Source organism: Cyprinus carpio, chromosome B3 (assembly GCF_018340385.1).
Source record: "Cyprinus carpio isolate SPL01 chromosome B3, ASM1834038v1, whole genome shotgun sequence".
Classification (NCBI taxonomy): Eukaryota; Metazoa; Chordata; class Actinopteri; order Cypriniformes; family Cyprinidae; genus Cyprinus; species Cyprinus carpio.
Window position 1 is genome coordinate 8,361,180 of NC_056599.1, and position 25,512 is coordinate 8,386,691.

Consider the following 25,512-nt stretch of genomic DNA (forward strand, 5'->3'; position numbering starts at 1 on the left):
TTAAATAGCTTCTCATTTATTTTTCACATCGTTTAAATCATTATTTTTGTCAGATGTTCTGCTTGTAATGTGTGTTTGTGATGCTTACTCTGATATTTCTGTTTAATGACATGTATAAGCGTGACTTTACGTGAGTTTATCCTGTCTGATCTTGGTTTTCTTTCTCTGTTTTCTCGTCGTTTTTGTCTCTCTGTCTTCGGCCCAGAAGGATCTTCCTCTGCCCCGTAAAAACAGCAGGTGAGTCTCTTTTCAGTCATAATAATACATAGATAAATAAATGCTTCATTTACATTTTTAATTCGGGTTGGAGGTATCAGCCTACTAAACTAGGAGTAGTTCCCTCCTTATGATAAGTGTAGTAACTGTGGTATTTTAGATTACTGTGGTCAATTTTAATATGCCATCATTTTGTTTACTGTATAAACTCAGCCCAGTGTTATTTTAAAATCACATTATTATAGTATGTGTTAATATTTTGAATTGGATTTTATTTATCTGTTTTCGCTTTAGTCGAAGTTTTAGTCATTTTGTTGTCATTTGTAGGCCTAGGTTAAAACATCAACTTCATTAGGTACTGCATCTTATTTAAGTAGGAAATAAAATCTACTAATAGTAGAATTACCATTTTATAATATTGAAATTATTATAAATAATTAGCAGTAAATATATACTAACATAATGTGTATATATTTTACAATTAAACTTGTATGTTTTACCCTTCCATTAATGTTAATTTGGCATTTCTTTGTAATTTGTATTAGTTTTTTTTAATGTCTATATAGTTTTTATTTATTTATTAGTTAAAGTGAAAATGTTCATTTTGGGGTGGAGTATCCCTTTAATTTAGTTTTAGTTATTTTCCAATACTTCAAATTAAACTAAACAAAAATGAGAAATGTTGTATTTGCATCTATTTTAAATAAAATATATAATTTTTTTTATATTTAGTTATATTTCAGTTATTTGTAGTAATAAAAATGTTTTTTAAGGTTTATTTAGTTTTAGTTATTTTAGTACTTCAAGTTAAATGAAACTAAAACAGGAAATCTTGTGTTTGCAGTGAGTGTAAATAAAATAAGTTTAAGGTTTTGTAATATATTTTATTTCAGTTAACATTGTTTTTTAAGATTTATATAGTTTTAGATATTTTAGTCACTCAAGAAACTTTGCCGTAGCAACTAGCTAGAACAAATAATTTTAAGTTTTTGAGTTATTTCAGTTAATGTGTATGTTATTTAAAGTAACGAAAATGCTTTTAGTTTTAGTGTTAAAGTATATTAACTCTGACTCAACCTGTCTTTCTTTGTCAGCTTTATTTATCTTTCTCTGTCTCTCTGTCCATTTCTCTAAAAGCTTTCTTTTTTCACTCTCATTTACTTTTTTCCGTGAATCTCAGTTATATCACCGTGACCTCTGGGAAAAAAGCATATTGCACTTACGCTTTGAAACACACATACACACACACATTCAGTGGCATCTTGTGAGCGGATGTGCTGCACCTGCTCCCCTCTTTTAATGCTCGTCTTGGTATCATCCGCTGCCCTGGAGATTTTACCCAGAATTCCCCCCGCACTCTATTTTCCAGTGTGCAGGCAAAGGCAGACGTTCTGAGCGCTCTCCATCTGATGATGTTTTAGATGTGTGTTTCTGCGTGTTTTCGGCTGCTTTGTGCTCTCAGTCATGCAGGGCGGCGTGTTTCGTCGCACTAAAAGGTGAAATGATTTTAAAATCTGTTTGAAATGTGTTTTTCTGCACATGAGGATGTGGCTGAGGTCACTGTTTACCTGCAGCTGGCGACACATTAACTGAGTGACATCATTAGTGTAGTGAGTTTGACTTGTTAGTAAATGTTGTGATTAAAGATCTGGTTTATGATATTCATGTGTATAGTGTATACATTATAGTGTTTGATTGAACTGAATGAAATTGTTTATCTTGTGTATTTGAGGCAATGACTATGACGCAAAATTAACTATGTTTACTTTTTCTGTTGAGTCTTATGAGTGTTTTTGGTAACAAAGTCATGTGAACATTTTTGTTTTGTAAATGACTTGTTGATCGTCTGAATGCGTTGGTAAATAATTGATCTATTAGCTTGTAGTTTTTGTCTTAAATCCTCCATGATGATACTTAAAATGTCTCAACAGTTGTTGTGCTTGAATGTTGATATTAGGAGGTGCTGTCTCTTTAAGAGAGGTTTACCGTGCTTTTAACTCTGACATATCAAATAATTGACTAAATTTGTATTTTATTTGTATTTGTATTTTTTTTTAAATGGAACCGTTAATTTAACTTTTAGACATTTATTTATTTTTTTTTTATATTTGTTTTTTTTTTGTTTTTTTTTATTTTTACATAGAGAGAATATGGAGGGGGAAAAACAGCTCAGTTTTATTCAGAGGCCCAAACTGAGCAAAAATGTGCAATTTGATGCTGATATTGGCCAAAAAGTAAGATGAGATTCTGGTCATTATAAGAGTATTGCAGATATTTACATAAAATGATATAAATATCAGTTGTCACTCTGTGGGCTCTATCATACACCTGGCGCAAGTGTTTTTGCTATAGTTTCAGCCTGATGCAGTTCTCATTTTCCTGTCTTGCGCCGCGTTGTTTAAATAGCAAATGCATTTGCTCCCATTTGTGCGCCCATAGGCGTGCTGGTCTAAAAAAGAGGTGTGTTCAGGCGCATTGTTGGTGCGTTGCTATTTTGAGGAACTGAAAATAAACTGCGCCATTGACCAACAAAAAACCTGGACTAAAATCTGGCCGATATTTTTTCTTTGTAATTTAAAGAGTGCGCTAGTAAAATGTGCCTATAAGCGGGTGCACAATGCGCTTGTGTAACATGGCGCCAGTGCAACTAGCTTTTAAAGGGGATGAGACTCTGGTTTTATTGCACATTACGCCAAAAAAACACCCATTACTCATTAGGAGAATAGGGACAACCCGTTAAGATCAAAGATCATGCACCCGGGCCCGGGCGCCGACCTATTTCCCATCATCAAACTAGCAAAAGTGGATTCGGACACGCTCTGAGTGCACACGCACCATGCACTTTAGACCATGCACTTAGATCGTTAAAATAGGGCCCTATATCTACCAATAAAATGTCTCAGTAAGATGATATTTAACTGCTTAATTTGATGATCAAAACCTATAATGCAATGCAATACAATAATGATTGAGAGATTAACAAATAAACGTTCCTTAAAAGATGAGATGTGAGATGAATTAGAGGTTTGCGAAGGTCCTTCCTCCACCGAGGAACAGTGAAAGTAAAGCTTCGGGAAGCAAATGTTTAGAAGGAGCGCTGTGTCTTTAAGAGGGCTACTGTGTATTTAATAAGGCCGCTGTTTCTTTAAGAGAGGTACAGGGTTCTGTTCAGGATGATCCCCAAAGACCGTTAATTACCCATCTGTCTACACCTGTGTGTGTGTGTGTGTGTGTGTGTGTGTGTGTGTGTGTGTGTGTGTTTACTATTGCTCTATTAGCTACTCAACATGTGCTCTGTCATCTGTCATCATCATTTTGTCAGTTTGTGATCAAATTAAAAAGATCAAATTTAGCTTTTTGGGATTTTGATTTATAAATGAAATCTTTAAGGCTTTATTTAGTCTGTTTATTAAGCTTTTTTTTCAGCTCAGTGTAGCTGATTTCAGTTTTTACTTTCCTTGTGGGGACATTTACTGCTCACAATGTAGATAAAGCCTGACACACACACACACACACACACACAAAGTAATGGTGTGTAATGGCTCTCATACAGTCACTCAAGGCATATCAAGTGTCTCTCTTTTACTCTCTCGTCCATTATCTCTCTCTCTCTCTGTCTGTGTATCTGTCTCTCTCTCTCATCCAGAGTGTCTCTCTGTTTCTTTAGATTCATGCTGACTCAGATTGATGACTGTGGAAATGGAATTTTCTGTATCGCTCTTGTTCTGCTGCAGAGCCCGCGCGCACACGCACACACACACACACACACACACACACACACACACACACACACACACACACACACACACACACACACACACACACACACACACACACACACACACAGAGATACACACACAGCAGTTTCTCTGTTCTCGGCTCTGATATGATTTTGTCTGAACATAATCTTATCTCATCAAGACATCTGATGATGGAAAACAATTAATCCTTAAAATAAAATATTCCTTTTAATCATTAGGGTTTGGGATAGGCAGCTGGTTGTATTTGTTGTTTAGTGAGGTGATGCATTTTTTTTTCTTTTTTTTTAGTTTTTTTTTTCTTTTAAGTATTTATTTAATTTGTATTTATTTTGAAAGTTTATTTATTTATTAACATTTATTTATTTGTTTGTTTATAAATATTTTTTTTGTGTAATTTATTATTTGTTTTTCAATTGTATTTTATTTAGTTTTAATTTTTATGTATTTGTTTAATTTTAAAGTTTCTTTATTTTCATTTATTATTTTTTTTTTATTTTTTTTTTTGGTTTTATTTATTTAGTTTTTAAGATTTCTTTCTTTCAGTATTTATTTATTTTGTTTGTTTATTTATTCCTTCATTTTTATTTTTTTAAGTTAATTTTTCAAGTTTTTGTGTTTTTAATTTTAAATGCATTATTTTTTTTCATTTATTTATTTTTTTTTTTTTTTTTTTTATTTTTTTTTTTTATTTGTATTTATTACAACTTTTTTTAGCAGTGGTGTATTGTGCTGATCTTTAGCGGTTTCGTTATTTCCTCTGATTGTTTCACGTTTTTTTGTTTTTTTTATGTTTTTTACTGATACATTTTAAACTTGTTTATTTTTTTTTTTTTTTTGTGTTGTTGCAGTAGTAGGAGGAGTTTTTTTATTTCTTACACCTCCCCGACTCTGCCCCGCCCACACTCCCCATTACCGGGACACATCGGTGAGAGGCCACGCCCCCTGCTGGACAAAACACTTTACAGATACTGATGTGTTTGCTGATGCATTCTGCTTACAGACTCGCTGATGCGATTTTCTCTCGTGCTTGAGTTTTGTTTGTAATTGAGCATCATTTGTTGTTCCTGTTCTCACAGGAAGTAGTCCTCTGGACAGCCCTCGAAACTTCTCTCCCAGCACTCCGGCACATTTCTCTTTCGCTTCCTCAAGACGGTAAACACACACACACACACATTGAGTTTTATTCCAGCAACAAACACACACACACACACACACACACACACACACACACACACACTTCAGACTGGAAGTCTAACAGAAACCCTTAGCTGCTGTTAATGCAGCTCCCGTACTGTTGTGTGTGCAGGGACGGGCGTCGCTGGTCGCTGGCGTCTCTTCCATCTTCTGGCTATGGAACAAACACTCCCAGCTCAACGGTAAGAGAGTTTCTCATGTGAACACATACACAGACGTGCGTCACATCTGATGACAAACACACATCAGATGCACTTCAGAGATTCAGCTGTGGGTCATTTATGACGTGTTTGTGGCTTAGTTATGAACAGTGAACACAGCTGAAGACCATTTCAACTGTACAGTCAGAGACAGTGTTAGTTTAGAACTTTTTATATGCTATTATAATTTTTATATGAGTTTTTATTTTTATTTTTAGTTTCCATTTTAATTTTTACATTTCAGTTAATTTAGTCATTTTGTTATGTTTTGTCATTTGTGTTTAAACTTTTTTAATATGTCTAAATAGTTATATTACATTTCATATTATAACATATAAAGGAATATATTATAAAAAATAATAGTTATTATATTATATAAAATTATTTTGGAATAAATAGCCTTGAACTAAATAATAATAGTTATTATATTATTTTATATTGTATTATATAAAAGTGCTTTGTAATAAATAATAATAGTGAGTATATTAAAAAAACAAAAACAAGGTCAATGATTTGGGTTTACCTGCATTTAAATCATATCTGAAACATTATTTTTTGTTGGAAAAAAGACAAAAGCTCAAATATGAAAAGCTATTTTTAACGGTAAATTAGTAAAATTAAAATTAGTAAATTTTTGGATATTAATCAAGATATGCTTAAGGTTTTCTTTACACTGTTAAAATCAAATGTTTTGTTATTTTTGGGATTTTTTAATCTGAAAGCTTATGCATGTAATGCTATAGTAATCAGCTTTTACTCTGAGATAGATATAAAGTGCACTTTATCATGTAAATAAGTTATCAAGTGTCAAGTTATATAAAATTATAATGTAATTATATTATTGGTATGTTATTGCTATAATGAAGTGTGTTTTTTTCCTTTGTTGGTTGTTCTTGTAATAATAATTAAGAAAGCATTATTGTGCTGATTGTTGTTCAGAGCAGTCTTCCTGACAGGACTGCATCTATGTTCTCTTAAAATGCTGTCTATGTAGGCAGCTCACTAGGGACTGGAGCCGATGCTTCCAGATTACAGTTTACAGCCTGTTCATGCCTGCACTCTGTCACAGTTTAGATGTGTTGAATGTCTGTGTTTATCTGCAGTCCTCCAGCTCGTCTCAGGAGCGTCTGCATCAGTTGCCGTCTCAGCCCACCATGGACGAGCTGCACTTCCTGTCCAAACACTTCGGCAGCACGGAGAGCATCACTGACGATGACGGGGGACGCTGTTCACCCCACATAAGACCCCGCTCGCGCAGCCTGAGGTCTGCAAACGCACACACACACTCATGCTCAGGTGTGTGTGTTGCAGTAGTTGTGTTTAACTCTATCTCTCTCTGTTGTGTGTTCAGTCCGGGTCGCTCTCACTCCTGCTACGACAATGAGATCATCATGATGAATCATGTTTACAGGGAGCGTTTCCCTAAGGTAACACACACACACACACACACACACACACACACACACACACACACACCTGTCTCACACCACAGAATCTGTCTACCCGTTTCTCACACCTGTCCACTTGTGAACACAGTAATGCTGAACAGATTCTAGAAGAATATATATATATATATATATATATATATATATATATAGATATATATAATATATATATGAAAATATTAACTTTTATAAATATTATAATTTCTATAATTATCTATGGTAACAGTTTACAACAAGGGTTCGTTTGGAAACATTAGTTAATTATATAAGTTAACATGAACAATACTTATATAGCATTTATTAAATTTAGTTAATGTTAAGTTAATGTAAATCAGCAACATCTGAGCAGTAACGCTTTGCTGTGAGTGTACTTCATGAGCCTCGTCACGTGATGCTCCTCTCTAACATTAGCCATCTTATGGGAGACTGTATTGATTTACACACACACACACACACACACACACACACACACACACACACACACACACACACACACACACACACACACACACACACACACAGAGAGAGAGAGGGAGAGGCTCCCACTGGTGTCTGGTGTCTGTCTCTCAGTTTGCTGTAAGATAAACACATTTATATGGTCAGAACAGCATCAGGTTAACTGAGGACAACTGGAGTAACCGAAGGTGTAGAGATAAAACATCAAAATAAAATCACTTTCTAAAAAATACAAATATATAATCTTGCTTTGCACAACTATGTATCATACATCAATTGTGTGCATATTTAAAATATGAAAATATTCTGTTATTATAATTATTATTATTACTTAGTATTATTAATATAATTATATATTATAATTAATAGGTAATCCTTATATAATATAATTAATATAATTATATTATTATTCTTGAAGTAATAATAATACTAAAATAATTATAGAATAACTATTTATTAACTTAAAATTATTGTTATTATTATTTAAAAATTCTAGAATATTTAAAATGCTTAATTACTATTATTATTATTATACATTTCTAGAATATCCGAAATGCTTTATTATTATTATTGTTAGCTATTAAGTATTGAGTAATAAATAAATAATCTAGAAATACTACTTAAATAATAATAGATTATTTATTACAAAATGCTTTATACTGTAATAATAACAATGTTATTATTAGCTATTAGTAGTTTTAAAATACTGGTATCGGCAAATTATTATAAAATAATAAATAATTTGTTCTTGTCAGGCCACGGCGCAGATGGAGGGCAGGTTGTGTGATTTCATCCACTCATATTGTCCCGAGAGCGTTCTGCCGCTGGCCGACGGGGTCCTAAGCTTTATCCACCACCAGATCATCGAGCTGTCGAGAGACTGCCTGACCAAATCTAAGGAGGGTCTCATCACGTCTATCTACTTCTTTGAGCTGCAGGAGAACCTGGAGAAACTTCTTGATGACGTGAGTTCATCATCAAACCCGTGATCTCATTAAACCTCAAAGAACGGTCCCTTTACTGTAATGTGAAGAAGTAATGAAATATGATTTATAATATATTATATTATTTATTTAATATTATCTGTCTTTATGTCTCTCAGGCTTATAAGCGGTCAGAGAGTTCAGAGTTGACCTTCGTCACTGAGTTGGTGAAGAAACTCCTCTTCATCATTGCTCGACCTGCTCGACTTTTGGAGTGTTTGGTGAGAAAATGCTCTCTTTTGCTTGTTCTTTTATTCATTCATTAGATAACATGATGCTTCAAACCCCTCTGGACACCAACAACACAGGCCTGATGTTTTCCAATTTTCACTCCTACTTCAGAAAAGTGTTTTAAACAAGAATGGCTGCAAAACACACAAAAGGAGAGAGAGCGAGTTAAACCTGCGGCTGCATTAGCATTTAGATTGGGAGCTGTGAGAATGCTGCTGTTATCATTGACCTTCTGTGATTCACTGCCTGAAAAACTCATTTGGAAATGTTTCTGTGCTGCTCCAGGATTAAACCACATGAACCATTCATTATCCCTGTTAAACAGAGACGTTCCCAAAATGAGAGTGTGTTCATATACTTCAGCAAATTACAAATATTCAGTATAATTCAACTTTATTTTTAGACTGTCACAGAAACTGAACCCTAGTGCTGATCCTCAACCAAACAATAATGCCGCCTGATCCCTGAACCCATCTGATGTATTGCATTTATGACTTATTTCAGAGTGAAACAGCACGTAGCATCATGCAGAAAACCATTCCAAACACCAGAGCAACATTCTAAAAACTATATCAAACACCTCATTAACTGCATAGCAACATTCTAAAAACTAAACCAAACACCTCAGCAACCACATAGCAACACGCTAAAATCTGTTCCAAACACCTCAGCAACCACATAGCAACACGCTAAAATCTGTTCCAAACACCTCAGCAACCGCATAGCAGCATTCTAAAAACTAAACCAAACACTTCAGAAATCGCATAGCAACACGCTGAAACTATTCCAAACACCTCAGAAATTGCATAGTAACACACTGAAAGCTAATCCAAACACGCTAGCAACCTCATATCAACGTGCTGAAAACTAATCCAAACACCCTGCAACCTCATAGCAACACACTGAAAACTAATCTAAACAACCCAGCAACCGCATAGCAACATGCTGAAAACGAATCTAAACATTCCAGCAACCGCATAGCAACATGCTGAAAACTAAACAACCCAACAACCGCATATCAACGTGCCGAAAACTAATCTAAACAACCCAGCAACCACATAGCAACATGTTGAAAACTAATCTAAACAACCCAGCAACCGCATATCAACATGCCAAAACCTAATCCAAACACCCCAGCAACCGCATAGCAATGCACCGAAAACTAATCTAAACACCACAACAACCGCATAGCAACGTGCTGAAAACTAAACAACCCAACAACCGCATATCAACGTGCTGAAAACTAATCTAAACAACCTAGCAATCGCATAGCAACGTGCCGAAAACTAATCCAAACAACCCAGCAACCTCATAGCAACACGCCAAAAACTAATCTAAACACCCCAGCAACCACATAGCAACGTGCTGAAAACTAATCCAAACACCCCAGCAACGCATAGCAACGCGCCGAAAACTAATCCAAACACCCCAGCAACCGCATAGCAACGCGCCAAAAACTAATCCAAACACCCAGCAACCACATAGCAACGTGCCAAAAACTAATCCAAACACCCCAGCAACCGCATAGCAAAACGCGCCGAAAACTAATCCAAACACCCCAGCAACCACATAGCAACCGCATAGCAACGCGCCGAAAACTAATCCAAACACCCCAGCAACTGCATAGCAACGTGCCGAAAACTAATCCAAACACCCCAGCAACCGCATAGCAACGCGCCGAAAACTAATCCAAACACCCCAGCAACCACATAGCAACCACATAGCAACGCGCCGAAAACTAATCCAAACACCCCAGCAACCGCATAGCAACGCGCCGAAAACTAATCCAAACACCCCAGCAACCGCATAGCAATGCGCCGAAAACTAATCCAAACACCCCAGCAACCGCATAGCAACGCGCCGAAAACTAATCCAAACACCCCAGCAACCGCATAGCAACCGCATAGCAACGCGCCGAAAACTAATCCAAACACCCCAGCAACCACATAGCAACCTGCCGAAAAAACTAATCCAAACACCCCAGCAACCGCATAGCAACGCGCCGAAAACTAATCCAAACACCCCAGCAACCGCATAGCAACATGCCGAAAACTAATCCAAACACCCCAGCAACCGCATAGCAACGCGCCGAAAACTAATCCAAACACCCCAGCAACCGCATAGCAACGCGCCGAAAACTAATCCAAACACCCCAGCAACCGCATAGCAACATGCCGAAAACTAATCCAAACACCCCAGCAACCGCATAGCAACGCGCCAAAAACTAATCCAAACACCCCAGCAACCACATAGCAACGCGCCAAAAACTAATCCAAACACCCCAGCAACCGCATAGCAACACTAACAGATGTTGCTCTGACACGTTTTCCAGGAGTTTAACCCTGAAGAGTTCTATCATCTGCTGGAGGCGGCTGAAGATCACGCCAAAGAAGGACACCTGATGAAGACCGACATCCCGCGATACATCATCAGTCAGCTGGGTCTGACCAGAGACCCTCTGGAGGGTGAGACCTCAGTCACACAACAATCACACAGCACTGATCCCAGTACAGCTGATCACTGACCGACTGACACGTCTGTGTTTCAGAGATGGTCAGTCGAGAGCATTACGACAGTGAGGGGCCCGTCACAAACCGGGAGACCTCGACTGTGACTCCGCAGAGGTCTGAACACACACACACACACACACACACACAGCCCCAGGAAATATGAAAACGACTGTTTGTCAGTAAAGCGTCTGTTACAAGATGATGATAACATCTTGTGCAAGAGTTTGAGGGGATTTTTCTCATTTCCAGGGAAAGATAAAACCCATGAAGCCACCTGGAGAGGCAGATTTCCAGACTATCAAACTGATCAGCAATGGAGCCTACGGGTAAACCAGCACACACACACACACACACACGTGTACTTGTTCATGCTACATCGTGGGGACCAAATGTCCACACAAGAATAGTAAAAGCTGAAATTTTTGACATTGAGGGGAAAAATTGTTAAAAAACAGTAAATGATGTTTATCTGAAAGTGTAACAATGCAAACAGGTTTTCTGTAAGGGGCAGGTTTATGGTTAGAGGATAGAAAATATTGTTTGGTCCGTATAAAAGTAATAGAAGTCTATGGAGAGTCCCCACAATTTACAGAAACACGCACACACACGTTTGCTTCAATATCTAAATGGGGATATAAAGTTTAAAAGCACAGCATTTATTTGTAACTGAAAATTTTGTAACATAAGCACGGTCACTGTGGATACAAATGCATCTACTAAATAACCAAACACACACAGAGGAGTTGAGACACTGACAGGAGACACTGTGTTTCTCAGCGCGGTGTATCTGGTCCGCCATCTGGAGACGCGACAGCGCTTCGCTATGAAGAAAATCAACAAACAGAACCTGATTCTGAGGAACCAGATCCAGCAGGCATTTGTGGAGCGAGACATCCTGACCTTCGCCGAGAACCCGTTCGTGGTCAGCATGTTCTGCTCCTTTGAGACCAGGCGACACCTGTGTATGGTCATAGAGTATGTGGAGGGTGAGACACGCGCACACACTTTTATTGCTCTTTTATTAAAGCTTTATTGACTGTATTGAGGTCTCAGGTATGTTTTAACTCTCAGGTGTTTCTCTTAAAATGCCTGAGAAATAAAACAAACCCAGATGAGTAACTCCAGTAGGAGTCTAGGGTTATAAAATGAATGCGGAAAGCAGCTCAAATCATTTGATGAGAAAAGATTGAGTTTGTGTTGGGGATCTTGAGCGAATCTGAGCACAGTTTGAGAACTCTTCTGAAACACCTGAGGAGACACGTGTGAGATAACTGGAGTCTTTTTCTCAGGAGAAACATCTGAGAAGCAGGAGGCTTCGGTGTTGTTGTCTTATGAGAAACAACTGAGATGTTAACGAGATCTCATCTGTGTGTTTCGTTTCAGGAGGCGACTGCGCGACACTGCTAAAGAATATCGGAGCACTGCCTGTGGAAATGGCGCGCATGTACTTCGCTGAAACCGTCCTGGCCCTCGAATACATACATAACTATGGAATCGTGCACCGAGATCTCAAACCGGACAAGTAATATGCCAATAACAGTTAAAATAATTTTGAATTATATGTAATGACAGTGGCAGGAAAGCATGTAATTTACTAAGTGACCGTGCACAGTCAATTAAATGATTGCTGGGATTCATTTGCCATCTGTTGGGCAATGACATACAGCATTTCCTGTGTGAGATTAATAAAATCGTTTAATTTGGACAGATTGTGTTATATAATTAAACGCATGTCAGAAGTGCCACTCAGCTTGAGTGTGTGTTACTGTAGAGACTGTCTCACATCACCTCCATCTGTCTCTCTCTTTCTCCCCGTCAGTCTGCTGATCACGTCAATGGGTCACATTAAACTCACGGATTTCGGTTTGTCTAAAATGGGTCTCATGAGTCTCACCACAAACCTGTATGAAGGACACATCGAGAAGGACACCAGGGAGTTCCTGGATAAACAGGTACAAGAAAATACTTACAATATTCTGTTCTGTACGTAGTCATGGTGAAAAAGCCACAAAACCACACGTTTCATTGTGTGCCTATTTAATTTAGTTATTTTTTTTATCAAATATAATTTACACATTCAAGTTTATGATACAATGTCACTGGCTGTAAGCAACACCTTCACGACATTCTAAAATGATTCCAACACCACCATACTGAAAAAAAAAAACTATTTCAAACACCTGAAACTGCATAGCAATGTGCTAAAAACTTTTCCAAACACCTTAGCAACCACATAACAACACACTGAAAACAATTCCAAGCATCTCAGCAACGACATACAACACGCTAAAACTATTCCGAACTCCTCAGTAACTGCACAGCAACAAGCTAAAAACTAGTCCGAACTCCTCAGTAACCGCATAGCAACAAGCTGAAAACTATTCCGAACTCCTCAGTAACTGCATAGCAACAAGCTGAAAACTATTCCGAACTCCTCAGTAACTGCATAGCAACAAGCTGAAAACTATTCCGAACTCCTCAGTAACCGCTTAGCAACAAGCTGAAAACTATTCCAAAAACCTCAGCAACACCAATAGTACGGGTATCACTGCGGGGGAAGGGGTGTTCCCTCTTTTCCTCGCTTTCCTTCGCTTTTAAATAGCTTGTGTGCATTCTACTTTCAATTTCAAGTAGTGGCAGTTTGCTAAAGCAATTGTTTGATTTTAGTTTGTTTGAACTTTCACTCTTTTCCTCACTTTCCTTCACTTTTAAAAAGCTTAAAAGCACCATGTGAATTAGCAGCAATTTGGCGTCAATTACTTAAATGCAACAATAAAATACAACGTCAAACTCACTTTAGCCTATATATAAAACAGAACTTTTATTAACAAAACAAAAAAACACCATGCTATAGGGCAGGCTATGCCTAATATAAAATAACAAATAACTTGCATAAAGTTTAAATAGGTATACAAAACTGGAAATAAGTAAACATGTATAATATATAACCAAATAAATAAGAAACTTAGAACGTTTATTAGCAAAACAAATAAGAAAGCTTGGAGGCACACACCTTGATGTCAAATATAATAAATAAATTACACAAAGTTTAAATTAAGTAAAAATCAGCAAACACTGTGAACCAATTAAATAAGACACGAATGTATAAAAAAACTTCAAAAATAACCTTAGATAAACAGTCAACAGGCTTTTTAAAATCCAAAATATTGCCAAACAGGCGCTTTTGCATTTCGTTTCGAAACTAAATCCACCATCGTCTTGTGTTTCTCACCTCAGTCAGTCAGCTCTCTTCACTCTCTTCACTGGATAAATGAAATCTGATCTGTGATGCGAGTGTCGTTTGGCACGCTGCATTGAGCAGCTGCATTCAGTTTTTAATTGTAGTGTCTGTTCTTTCACTCAACTAAATGATTTTTAGTACTATAAAAAAATAAAGTGGGGACTGGTGCAGCGGTGGGCAAGTGATGTATGTTTTTGTGTTTGTTTGTTTGTTTAATTGTCAGCACCGTCTTTAGTGGTATGCATTGTTAGCAACTTCTTTGGAGGGTGTTTAAAACTATTCCAAACACCTCAGCAACCGCATAGAAACGTTCTTTGACCTTTGACCCCAGGTGTGCGGCACCCCAGAGTACATCGCCCCGGAGGTGATCCTGCGGCAGGGTTACGGCAAGCCGGTGGACTGGTGGGCCATGGGCATCATCCTCTACGAGTTCCTGGTGGGCTGCGTGCCATTCTTCGGCGACACACCGGAGGAGCTGTTCGGTCAGGTGATCACAGGTAAAGACACACCTACAATACTAATATTTCACACAGTGAAACAATCTCATGAATCTAAATAAAAAAAGATGTACACCGTGTAAAATGTGTGAGTGTGTGTAGATGACATTGTGTGGCCTGAGGATGATGAAGCTCTCCCCGCTGACGCACAGCACCTGATCTCATCTCTCCTGCAGACCAACCCGCTGCTCAGACTGGGCACAGGTGACGTCACACACCTCCAGTCATGTGACCCACTGCCACTAAATACACCCTAAATACACCCTACACCCTGCTCTGACTGTTACAGCTGTTGACTTGGATTAGAGCTGTATTATAACACTGATCATTAGAAAAAAAATGATATTTCTTGGCAGAAGAACAGCTCAAAACTCAAGCCCTTAAACCTACTTTTTGAACTGCAGTCCATTCGTTGACAGTAAAACAAGTGAAAAGTTCCCATAGACTTAACAACATGACAGCAACATAGCCTTGAATCACCCTAGCAACCACTCCCTGGCAACCACATAGTAGCACACTTAAAGAAAGTCATAACTGCCTAAACACTAAAACACCTTAACAACACCCTAGCAATCAGTTAGAGCACCTTACAAACTACCTAGCAAACATATAGTAGCAAGTTTAACACCACTCTGAACCACTTAAATGCTTTGCATGTATTAAAACCACCCTAGCAACAGCATAGCAACCTATTAGGAACCAATTAGCAAGTTTTAAAGAACCTCCAATAACCATGACTAAAACATGCACTAAAAATGTCCTAGCAACCTATAACCTTAAACAGCCTAGCAACCTTATAGTAGCAAGTTTTACACAACTCGGAACCACTTAACTGCATAGCATGCATTAAAAACACCCAAACCACTCAACAGCATAACCACTCAAAACACCTTAGAAACCACCTAGCAACACAAAGTAGCAAGTACAACATCACTCAGAACCCTAGCAACCCATATCAAGTGTAAAATCACTCAGAACCACCAACAACCACATAGCATGGGAAAAAACACCCTAGCAACCAACGTAGAAACCACACAGAACACATTAGAAACCATGTATCAGCAAAACAGTAAAAAGTTTAAAACCACTCTGAATTACCTAACAACGCCCTAGCAACCACTCAGACTATTCTAGGCTTTATATTCTAATTAAAAATATAAACATCTGTTTTTACTATTATTAATAGTTCATTTGATTATTGATCATTGAGTGTCTTTTATCATATTGCTGTTGCTGGTCAGCAGAGTCAGACGTTCTCCATGCACTGAATGAAATCGTGTGTTTGTGCGGAGTACAGGTGGAGCGTTCGAGGTGAAGCAGCATCCGTTCTTCTGTGATCTGGACTGGAGCAGCTTGCTCCGGCAGAAAGCCGAGTTCATCCCTCATCTGGAGTCGGAGGAGGACACCAGCTACTTCGACAGTGAGTGATGGACGGTGTGTGTGTGTGTTTGTGGTGTTGTCTGATGGTGTGCATTAGTGAGTAACTCATCTGTCTGTCTCAGCGCGATCAGAGCGATTTCATCACGTTCACTCGTACGATGAAGACGACACCAATGACGACGAGCCAGTGGAGATTCACCGCTTCTCCTCCTGCTCGCCACGCTTCAGCAAGGTGAGACCTAGATTCAGCTCTTTACACAACACTGAGGATTATGGGTAATGTAAGCCATTCAAGGATTCATCTAGTGCATCTGAATCGTAGGTGTACAGCAGCATGGAGCATCTGTCGCAGCTGGAGCACAAACCAGTGGTGACCCGCCGAGAGCCCAAAGCTCACAGAGAAGATCGCAGTAAAAGAGAAAGTCTGGGCAGCGTGACCCTCCGAGACAAGAGCTGGAGAACCGGATCCTCCGAGATGTAAGACAAGACAGTACAACAACCTCCCAGAATAGCCCAGCAACACTCTAGTAACCACTCAGAACACCTTAGAAACCACCTAGCAACCACCAGAGCTGGGTAGTATCTGATTACGTGTAATTTGGATTACATTATCAGATTCCAAAAATGGAGTACTTGTAATTAGATTAAATTCCTAGTTTTGGAAGGCTTCTGTCATTCAAAATGCACAAATTCACATTATTTCTTATTTGCATGTAATGCAGTATATTTAATATAAATATGGTACAGGAATATCCTATTTAAATCAAATCGAATCTAAAAGTTGTCTAAAAGTAGTCTGATTATATTACCTGAAATGTGTAATGTAATTGATTACGTTACTGACAACAATTTTTGTCATGTAATTTGGAATCAGTAATAGACTACAATTTGTAAGTAATATACCCAGCACTGGCAACCACATAGTATCACATTTTAAACGACTTAAAAACTAAGAACTGCAAAGAATGCATTAAAATATATTAGAAATGCTCAAAACAGCCACTGGCCACTCAGAACAACCTACCAACAGCATAGCATACACTAAAAACTAAAAAGAAAACCATAGCAACTACTTAGAACACCTTAGAAACCACCTAGCAACACCCTAGCAACAAGTCAGACCTTAAGAAAATATACACATCTAATTTTGATTGTTAGAACATTCAAATATCTTTAACGATGATTGTCAGAGAGACATAATCTTCACTAACACCCTCCGTTTGTTCTGCTGTCTCTGTAGGAAGCGTCTGTCATGCTCAGAGTTGTCTTTCATTGAATCAGACTCCAGTCCTCCTGGTGCGCGCAGGCGTTTCTCAGCGCTGATGGACACGCACCGCTTCACTTCTCCACTAGAGGGAGACGGTGACGTGCACACACGCCAAACACCCATCAAAACCAGGGGCTTGTCACTAGAGGGCGCCAGCGTGCCCGTCTGCTCCGGACTGGTGGAGTCCAGCTCTACGGCATCAGTGGGACATCCTGGAGGTTATTTGGTTTTCACAATAAACATAAATATAATACTTTCTTACATTTTACTGTTGTGTTCCTGGGTATCAATCACTCATTGTGCCGCCCAGTGATATCTCACATTTTATGTTTTATCTTCCTGTTTCTTAGATAAACTGCTGCGGCCTGCTGATGCCGCCGCTGCCACTCCCACGGTTCCTCTACACATGCCAGACTCATTTGGGCCTCGCATCGGAAGTGACCTCGTCTTACGAAGAGCGCGACATCATCAGATTCAGACCGACAGCGAGAAACTTAGCGCGACTCGCTCTGGAACCAAAGTCATCAAGTCAGCCTCTGCCACGGCCCTGTCTGTCATCATACCTGCAGGTGAGGCCTCAGACACGATTTCATTATTATTAATATTATAATTAACAACAACCAATAAAATCACAGCACTTAATAATTGTACTATTTCTTTTTGATTTCTGCCCTTTTTATCACGTTTTTATGTGTAATAGTAACTAATTAATATGTTTTTTTAATATAATAAATATGTATTTTTTATGCACATTTTTACAAAATAAATACATTCACATGAAATTTATTTTTTCTTCTTTTTCTGTTTAAGTGTATAGTAAGTCTCTGTAGTCTCTGTGTATTTTAAATTTAAAAATGTCAACTCACAAAATTGAAACACTATTTTTCATACACTATAGTATATATACTATATAAAGAAAATATTTTGATTCATTTAAATAAATTAAAAAAATACAGTTTTCTTTTTTGTTTTTTGTATTATTTGTGTATATGGTCTATAAAATCGTAGTTTATGTTTAAAAGATTAGTTCACCCAAAAAATGAAAATTCTGTCATTAATTACTCACCCTTGTGTCGTTCCAAACCCGTCAGACCTCCGTTCATCTTCAGAACACAAATTAAGATACTTTTGATGCATCCCGAGAACTCTCTGACCCTCCCATAGACAGCAAGGGTACTACCACGATCAAGGTCCAGAAATGTAGCAAGGAGATCGGTAAAATAATCCATGTGACATCAGGGGTTCAACAGTAATTTTACAAAGCTACGAGAACACTTTTTGTGTGTAAAGAAAACAAAAATAACAACTTTATCCAACAATCCGCCTCCTCTGCGTCACTCTATATCGCTATTTTGGAGAGTATTCACAATAATGTATCCGTATGACACAGCTGACACAGAACAGCATACGCTGTTTGAGTTCAGTGAATATTCGCCAAAATAGCGCTATAGAGTGATGCGGACAAGACAAATTGTTGAATAAAGTCGTTGTTTTTTTTCTTTTGCACACAAAAAGTATTCTCATAGCTTTGTAAAATTACTGTTGAACCCCTGATGTCACATGGATTACTTTACCGATCTCCTTGCTATGTTTCTGGACCTTGATCGTGGTAGTACCGTTGTTGTCTATGGGAGGGTCAGAGAGCTCTCTGATTCCATCAAAAATATCTTCATTTGTGTTCTGAAGATGAACAGAGGTCTTATGGGTTTGGAAAAACATGAGGGTGAGTAATTAATGACAGAATTTTCATTTTGGGGTTAATTATCCCTTTAATATATAATAATAATAATAATAATAATAAATAAAAAAAAATCATTATCAAAGTCAAACATTATCAATCATTTCAATATACGTGGCATTGACATGAGCTTTTGTAATATTATGTTTGGTCTCTTAGTTGAGCAGCATGGTACGTCACCACAAGCCAGTCCCATGTCTCCTCGCTCCATCTCTTCCAATCCCTCGTCTCGTGACTCATCTCCGAGTCGTGACTACTCACCTACTGTCAATGTCCTGCGCTCACCAATCACCATCCATCGCTCTGGAAAGAAGTACGGCTTCACCTTGCGCGCCATTAGAGTCTACATGGGTGACAGTAACATCTACAGCGTACAGCACATGGTCTGGGTACGGACACATGCTGGAACATTCTTTTCATTTATAGCTTAAGAATGTGTTACAGGTTATGACTGACATTGCTTTTGTCCAATCACAGCATGTTGAGTGTGGTGGGCCGGCCCAGGAGGCAGGGCTTTGTGCTGGCGACCTCATCACCCATGTGAACGGGGAGTCTGTGCACGGACTGGTGCACACAGAGGTGGTGGAGCTCATTCTGAAGGTATGGGCATCACAAACACGTCTGACTTACTTTCTAGAGATATTACTCAACAAATGTAACACGGTTCACTGAATTTTCAGAGTGACAGCAAAGTAACAGTAACTACCACTCCATTCGAAAACACGTCCATAAAGATTGGACCAGCAAGGAAGCTTAGCTACAAAGCCAAGATGGCCAGACGCAACAAGAAGTCACCTGCAAAAGATGGACAAGACAGGTCAGAAAGAGTGAATGACTTCACATAAATATACATATCATCTATGTAAATGTTTTACTCATTTGCTTTACTCGTTCTCTGTCTGCAGTAAGAAGCGCAGCTCTCTCTTTCGTAAGATTGCGAAACAGTCCAACCTGCTTCACACCAGTCGTAGTCTGTCCTCTCTGAATCGCTCTCTCTCATCTGGAGACAGTCTGCCTGGATCGCCCACACACAACCTGTCTGCTCGCTCGCCCACGCAGACGTACCGCTCTCCTCCAGACTCCGCCTACCTCGGTCAGAGCTTCTCCCACTGCTTTATGATGTATTAAAAATACCTGTCAGATGTTGAATCACATTGGCTGATTTGGTGGTGTCATTTATGCTTGTTTTACAATTTTAGTAAATGAGTTTTTCTAGACCAGCGTTTTCTAATTAAAGGTCATTGCTAAATCATAAATTCAACAATATTATTAATAAATAGATAAACAATATTATTTTATATAAATAGTATTTTTTTTAAATGTGTAAATAAAAAGAAATTATTTTTTATTATGATCTTGTACAAAATGTTAATAATATTTGTTTATAAATCTATTATTTATTATATGTGTTATTTATTATTTGTTTACTTTTTACTATTTTACTCATTTAAGCCTGACTGATTGAGATTATGCAAGTATGCAGGTGCAAAACAGTGTATAGTCTTGTTTTATATATTTTAAATTCATCATAGCAGTACAGTACTCAAGGTGGCGACAGAGTTACTGTTTAGTGTTTGTAATTATCAGCGTCCCTTGCAACCATGCTGAAAATGCCAAATGTTCATGAATATCACTCATTATGTGCCTCACAGAATCCAATGTCTCTTAAGACCATGTTTGTTGCTAGAAGCACTTGTTCATGAATATATTCATATACATATAATGCATGACATAAGTATGATTCGGGCCTAAGTTTTAAGTAGCTGAACAATTTTAATAGTTTTATACATGCACAAATGTCTGGTTAAAAAATAAAGCCTTTCTAGAGAACAAAAAGGTACATGTAACATTGAGTTTTAATTAAAACTTTCTGCCTCATAGCATGAACTTTGAGTGACATTTGGCCTACTGAAGATAACATTTCTGACAAGTGTGGTTCCTCTTTCCTTTCCAGCAGATGTGCGTTGAAATGACCTAAATTAGCCTTTGATATTTGGCTTCAGTCAGTGTTGGGGTTTTTGACTGATTGTGTGCCCTTTTCATGTTTCTATGAGGTTCTGACTCGTTCTGTCCTTGTCCTCTCAGGCACCTCGTCTCAGAGCAGCTCACCGGCGTCCAGCACGCCAAACTCACCTGCGACATCTCAGCACATGCGGCCAAGCTCTCTTTATGGCCTCTCGCCCAAACTCCACCGGCAGTACCGTTCTGCTCGCTGCAAATCCGCCGGGAACATTCCTCTGTCTCCTCTGGCCCACACGCCATCCCCTACATCGTCTTCCCCGCCACCCATCGCTGGACACACTGTCGGCAGCTCCAATACTACCCAGGCCTTCCCCGCCAAGCTCCACGCCTCTCCTCCAATCACACGCCCCCGGCCCAAGAGTGCAGAACCGCCCCGTTCACCTCTCCTCCAAAGGGTGCAGTCAGCCGAGAAGCTTGGCCCGTCCCCTCCGCATTCATTTCCATCCTCCACGTCTTCTGTGGGCTCGGACAGAAAAGGAGGGCTTTGCGTGTCCATGCGGAAGCATGGTTTGGAGGTTGTGCATGCCGAATACCGCCGGGAGTCATTCCACTGTGAACATGCCCTCCAGAGCCTGATGGAGATCGAGGGTGAGAACACACCTGGGGCTCCGCCCTCTCCACCCGACCAAACGCCAACACACACACCCGCTCAGCTCACAATGAGTCCGGTGAGGCAACTTGGGAGACAGGACTCGATAGCTGGAAGAGAGTCCGAGGGGAAAGCAAGGCAGCCTGACTCAAGTGAAGCTGTTTTAAGGACTGCTTCAAAAAAACAACCAGCAGCAACCACTTTGGATCCTAAATCCTCCACCCAGTTTGGTGAGCCACCTCAGAAGGAGAAAGTAGCCTCCAAATCTGAGTCTTCTCAAGTCGTTTCGACAGGGAAGGAGGCAGCCAGGGATGCGGGAAAGAGCGAATCATTTTATGCAATGGGATCTGGACCCAAGGTCCCAGAACGAACGCCAGTTGTCCAGAGCTCTGGAGCACAGGAACTCAAACCCCATAGCCTTCAAACTGATGGTCCTAAAGGGCTGGAAAATGGCAAAGACATGGGAAAGATTCCAGTGAAAGAGAAAACTGCACGGACAATGGCTCCAGAGGCAAGCAAGTCAGGCAAAGGACCTCTAACCATTGAGGGGACTGGACCTAGTTCTGCTGGTGCAATGAGAGTCTCAGCAGCAGTTCCTGCCCAGTCCAAAACTATTGAAGAATGGGTTCAAACCCCATTGGGGTCACCCAGAGGCCCTCAAGAGGAAAGATGTCGCCTGGAAGTGGCTGAAGAGTCCCCAGCTTCTCCGTCTCCAACCGCCAGGTCGCCTTGCACAAGCAAATCACGTGCCGTATCTCCTGGTGACCGGTCCAGCTTCGTGACGCAGCTCACCAGTGTGGCTAAAACCATGCTTGGGCCGATGAAATTGGGCTCTCAGGATGGTGGGAAGGTCAAGGAGAGCTCCAAAACCAACGAGGACAAACGAGCCGCCACGTTGGGAAAGTCCGAGGCCTCGTCTGGGAGTCGCCGCGGGTTGACGGGAACGTGGCCCGGTCCTGGATCATCAAAGCCCGAAAAGGCATCGAAGAGCTCTTCCAAGCATCCGTAATATTCTTAACAGAAATATTTTGTTTGGAACTTTAAATGGGATGCATTCCCTGTAATTGTCCAAATGCAGACTACTCAAAAGACTCTACAGCCATCAAACCAAGATATAAACGAAAAAAACGTAAACAAGTAAAGGTGCTTCAAAATGACTGTTGTCAAATATGTTTGTTTGTGCATATGCTGTAAGAATATATGCACCATCATCTGTGGATGTAGAATTAAACCAGTACGTCTCTCTAGATGCATGTTACATGTATATTGTTAACAGAAGAGTCAAAAAAATAAGATGAAAAATGAAAGACCTAATGCTAGTGAACACTGCACATCCAATCATTCCTGCCTGGCCTGTAGAGGGCATGACATGTCATTCATCACCATATCAACCAATCAGTTTGTCAGATTTAGAAAGGAGAGGTAGCTAAAGTGTTTACCTAGTGACCGACACCATAGATCTAAACAATCTCAGTCCAGTACCTCAACTATACTGTTAAACTGACAACAGTAGCGTTATACAAGAGGCAAAAAAATGCCTAACTAGAGGTTTGGGAGGGTTACACTGGTGGAAAAGGGAAATGATTGTTGCACAAGGACAGAACCATGTGTATAAGTGCTTGTTTCTGCTGTCTTAACTACATTTGCACTGGAAATGCCCAGCAAAAGGCAACATGAAATCAATTTACTTCTTAATGGATTGCTATGTTATTTAATCTGCATCCACCCTGACTAAGGTCTGTAGTCAAATATCTACTTAGTAGGAAAATGCAATACTCATGCATTTTTGCTTAAAGGTGAAGAACCTACTCAATGCATGCTTTGCAAGATTCCCCTTTCTGTCAAACAAATTTTATTGGAGTGTCCAGCTTTTAATGTATGTAGAAAACTCCTTTTTGAAGTGAACTCACTTAAAAAGTTATTTAGTATAATTTTGCCAGAAAACCTTTTTGAATTTTTATCATGTGTTAATGTCAAAAATCTTGTGTAATGTAACTTGTGTTTGTTTGTTTGCTGGTTTTTATTGTATTTGTTATACTTGTATTTTTTAATTGTTTTTGCCATGAAAATAGCCTAAAATCTTTACTTGGCATTAAATAAAAAATATACTACTACTAGTAATAGGAAATTGCAGCCTTTTTATCGACCAGTTAGTGGAATAATTTAATGCCAATTAGCAAAATGGCAGTAATAGCACATAAACATAGATTTGGAAGCATGACCGTTATGGAAGTAAATTGGGGTTGCAGATGTCGTTTCATGTTGACTTTTATGTGGATGAATTGAAATACCTTTGGAAAGAAGCAAGGAGAGTGTACATAGTTTTAATTTGCCACCCTGAGACTGGAGGGAAAACCTCAAGAATGGCATTGTGAAATGATATTGAGATTATTAGATGAAGTCTATGAAGAAAATGGGTCACTATGATGTCATTGTGTTAGATTATATATATTATAGGCCAGTAATTGCACTGTGGATTATACACTTGAATTCTTACAAATCTGAAGAAGCCTGAATTATTCTTAAGTATATGCAGAAGAGTTTGTGAAGTATGAGGTACAGTAGTAGATGTGTTTAATTTTAATCCATTCAGGGCTTTTAATTCACTTTTGCTACATTGTGTCCAACTTTTATAGGAATTTATCACGTAGTAGGTTGTCATGTCTAGTGGTCTGCGAGAGATGCAACGATGTTCTGGAAGTGGCTTCATGTTACATGTGGAACTGATCCAGTCTGTTTACACCTTAGATCACACGGTCACTCTCACGTTTGTGTGGACGTCCTTTGGAGACTGTGTGTAGTGAATATAGCGATGTCTTAGAAGTGTTTGGTGCCACATTAATGCAATGATTTTCTTCCAAATCAGCTGATCCTTGATCCCCGATTGACTGTCTTCTGCCAATAGAGGACTTTACACTTTACCCAAATATATTAACCTGATTATTTTCTTTGGTATTATCATGTTTTTTTTAGACATTGCACCATGATAATAAAATTTTTGGGACATACACCTTGAATATACATGGATATGTTAATGATTCAGTGGTATCTATGATCCATTGTACATATCAGATACCATTATTGTACCACGGTAAAACCACAGTACTTTATAATGAGGATGCCATCTTTTATAAGTTTAATAATATTTGGGTAGGGTGTATATGCCCTTATTGTGTTTTCTGATTGATTTGTGCTGTGAAGTGTGTGTATGTAGGATAGATTGTGTCTGTGTGTAGATTCTGTAGGCATAGCGTTTGCCTGAGACACCGTTACTCACACAAAGAGTACAAACAATGTTACAGAATGCACTTTATTGATTTATCTCTTTGTATTCATTTATTTGTTTATAACTTTATTTGAAAGATTTTCAACATGTTCGATTATTAAAAACTGCTGCTTTGCATAAATCTTCCTCAAACTGTTTTACCTGTGAATCTTTTTGTTTTTGTATATTCACTTCTTATTACATTGTTTAATTACAGTTTTTTATGATTTCTCACCTCAGGCAATGTTATAAACTAATGCAATTTAAAAAAAAATATTAATAATAAAGTGCAGTAATAATAATTAAGCCAGTAGTTTGTTTTGTGTTGTCTGTCCTCTTGCATGTGTTTGTAGATACATGTTTAAGTGATAAATTAAATATCGGTTAGCAGGATTAGGAACTAACAATGTCAAGATCATAGGTTAGGGTTAATTTAGGGCTAATATTGGACAGGCCCCAACCAGGTCATGTGGTGTGAGAGTTATTTAATATGATAGCAGTTAAAATAAGGTAATAC

At 38.7% G+C, this 25,512-nt stretch overlaps 1 protein-coding gene across 1 annotated transcript; it reads left to right on the plus strand.

Annotated features, from left to right (window-relative positions):
• The first annotated feature begins 1,680 nt into the window (after nt 1–1,680).
• LOC109090253 (microtubule-associated serine/threonine-protein kinase 1-like) lies at nt 1,681–25,301 on the plus strand. The gene is made up of 26 exons (XM_042721353.1): nt 1,681–1,712; nt 4,826–4,902; nt 5,054–5,129; nt 5,284–5,353; nt 6,475–6,635; nt 6,723–6,798; nt 8,028–8,237; nt 8,375–8,476; nt 10,819–10,951; nt 11,035–11,096; nt 11,246–11,322; nt 11,774–11,982; nt 12,380–12,518; nt 12,816–12,948; nt 14,569–14,734; nt 14,837–14,938; nt 16,032–16,154; nt 16,237–16,346; nt 16,437–16,591; nt 17,355–17,599; nt 17,732–17,950; nt 19,279–19,508; nt 19,597–19,719; nt 19,800–19,936; nt 20,025–20,212; nt 21,205–25,301. The coding sequence occupies exons 1-26, from the start codon at nt 1,681–1,683 to the stop codon at nt 22,737–22,739; spliced, it is 4,890 nt and encodes a 1,629-aa protein (XP_042577287.1). The 3' UTR covers nt 22,740–25,301.
• The last annotated feature ends 211 nt before the right edge of the window (nt 25,302–25,512 follow it).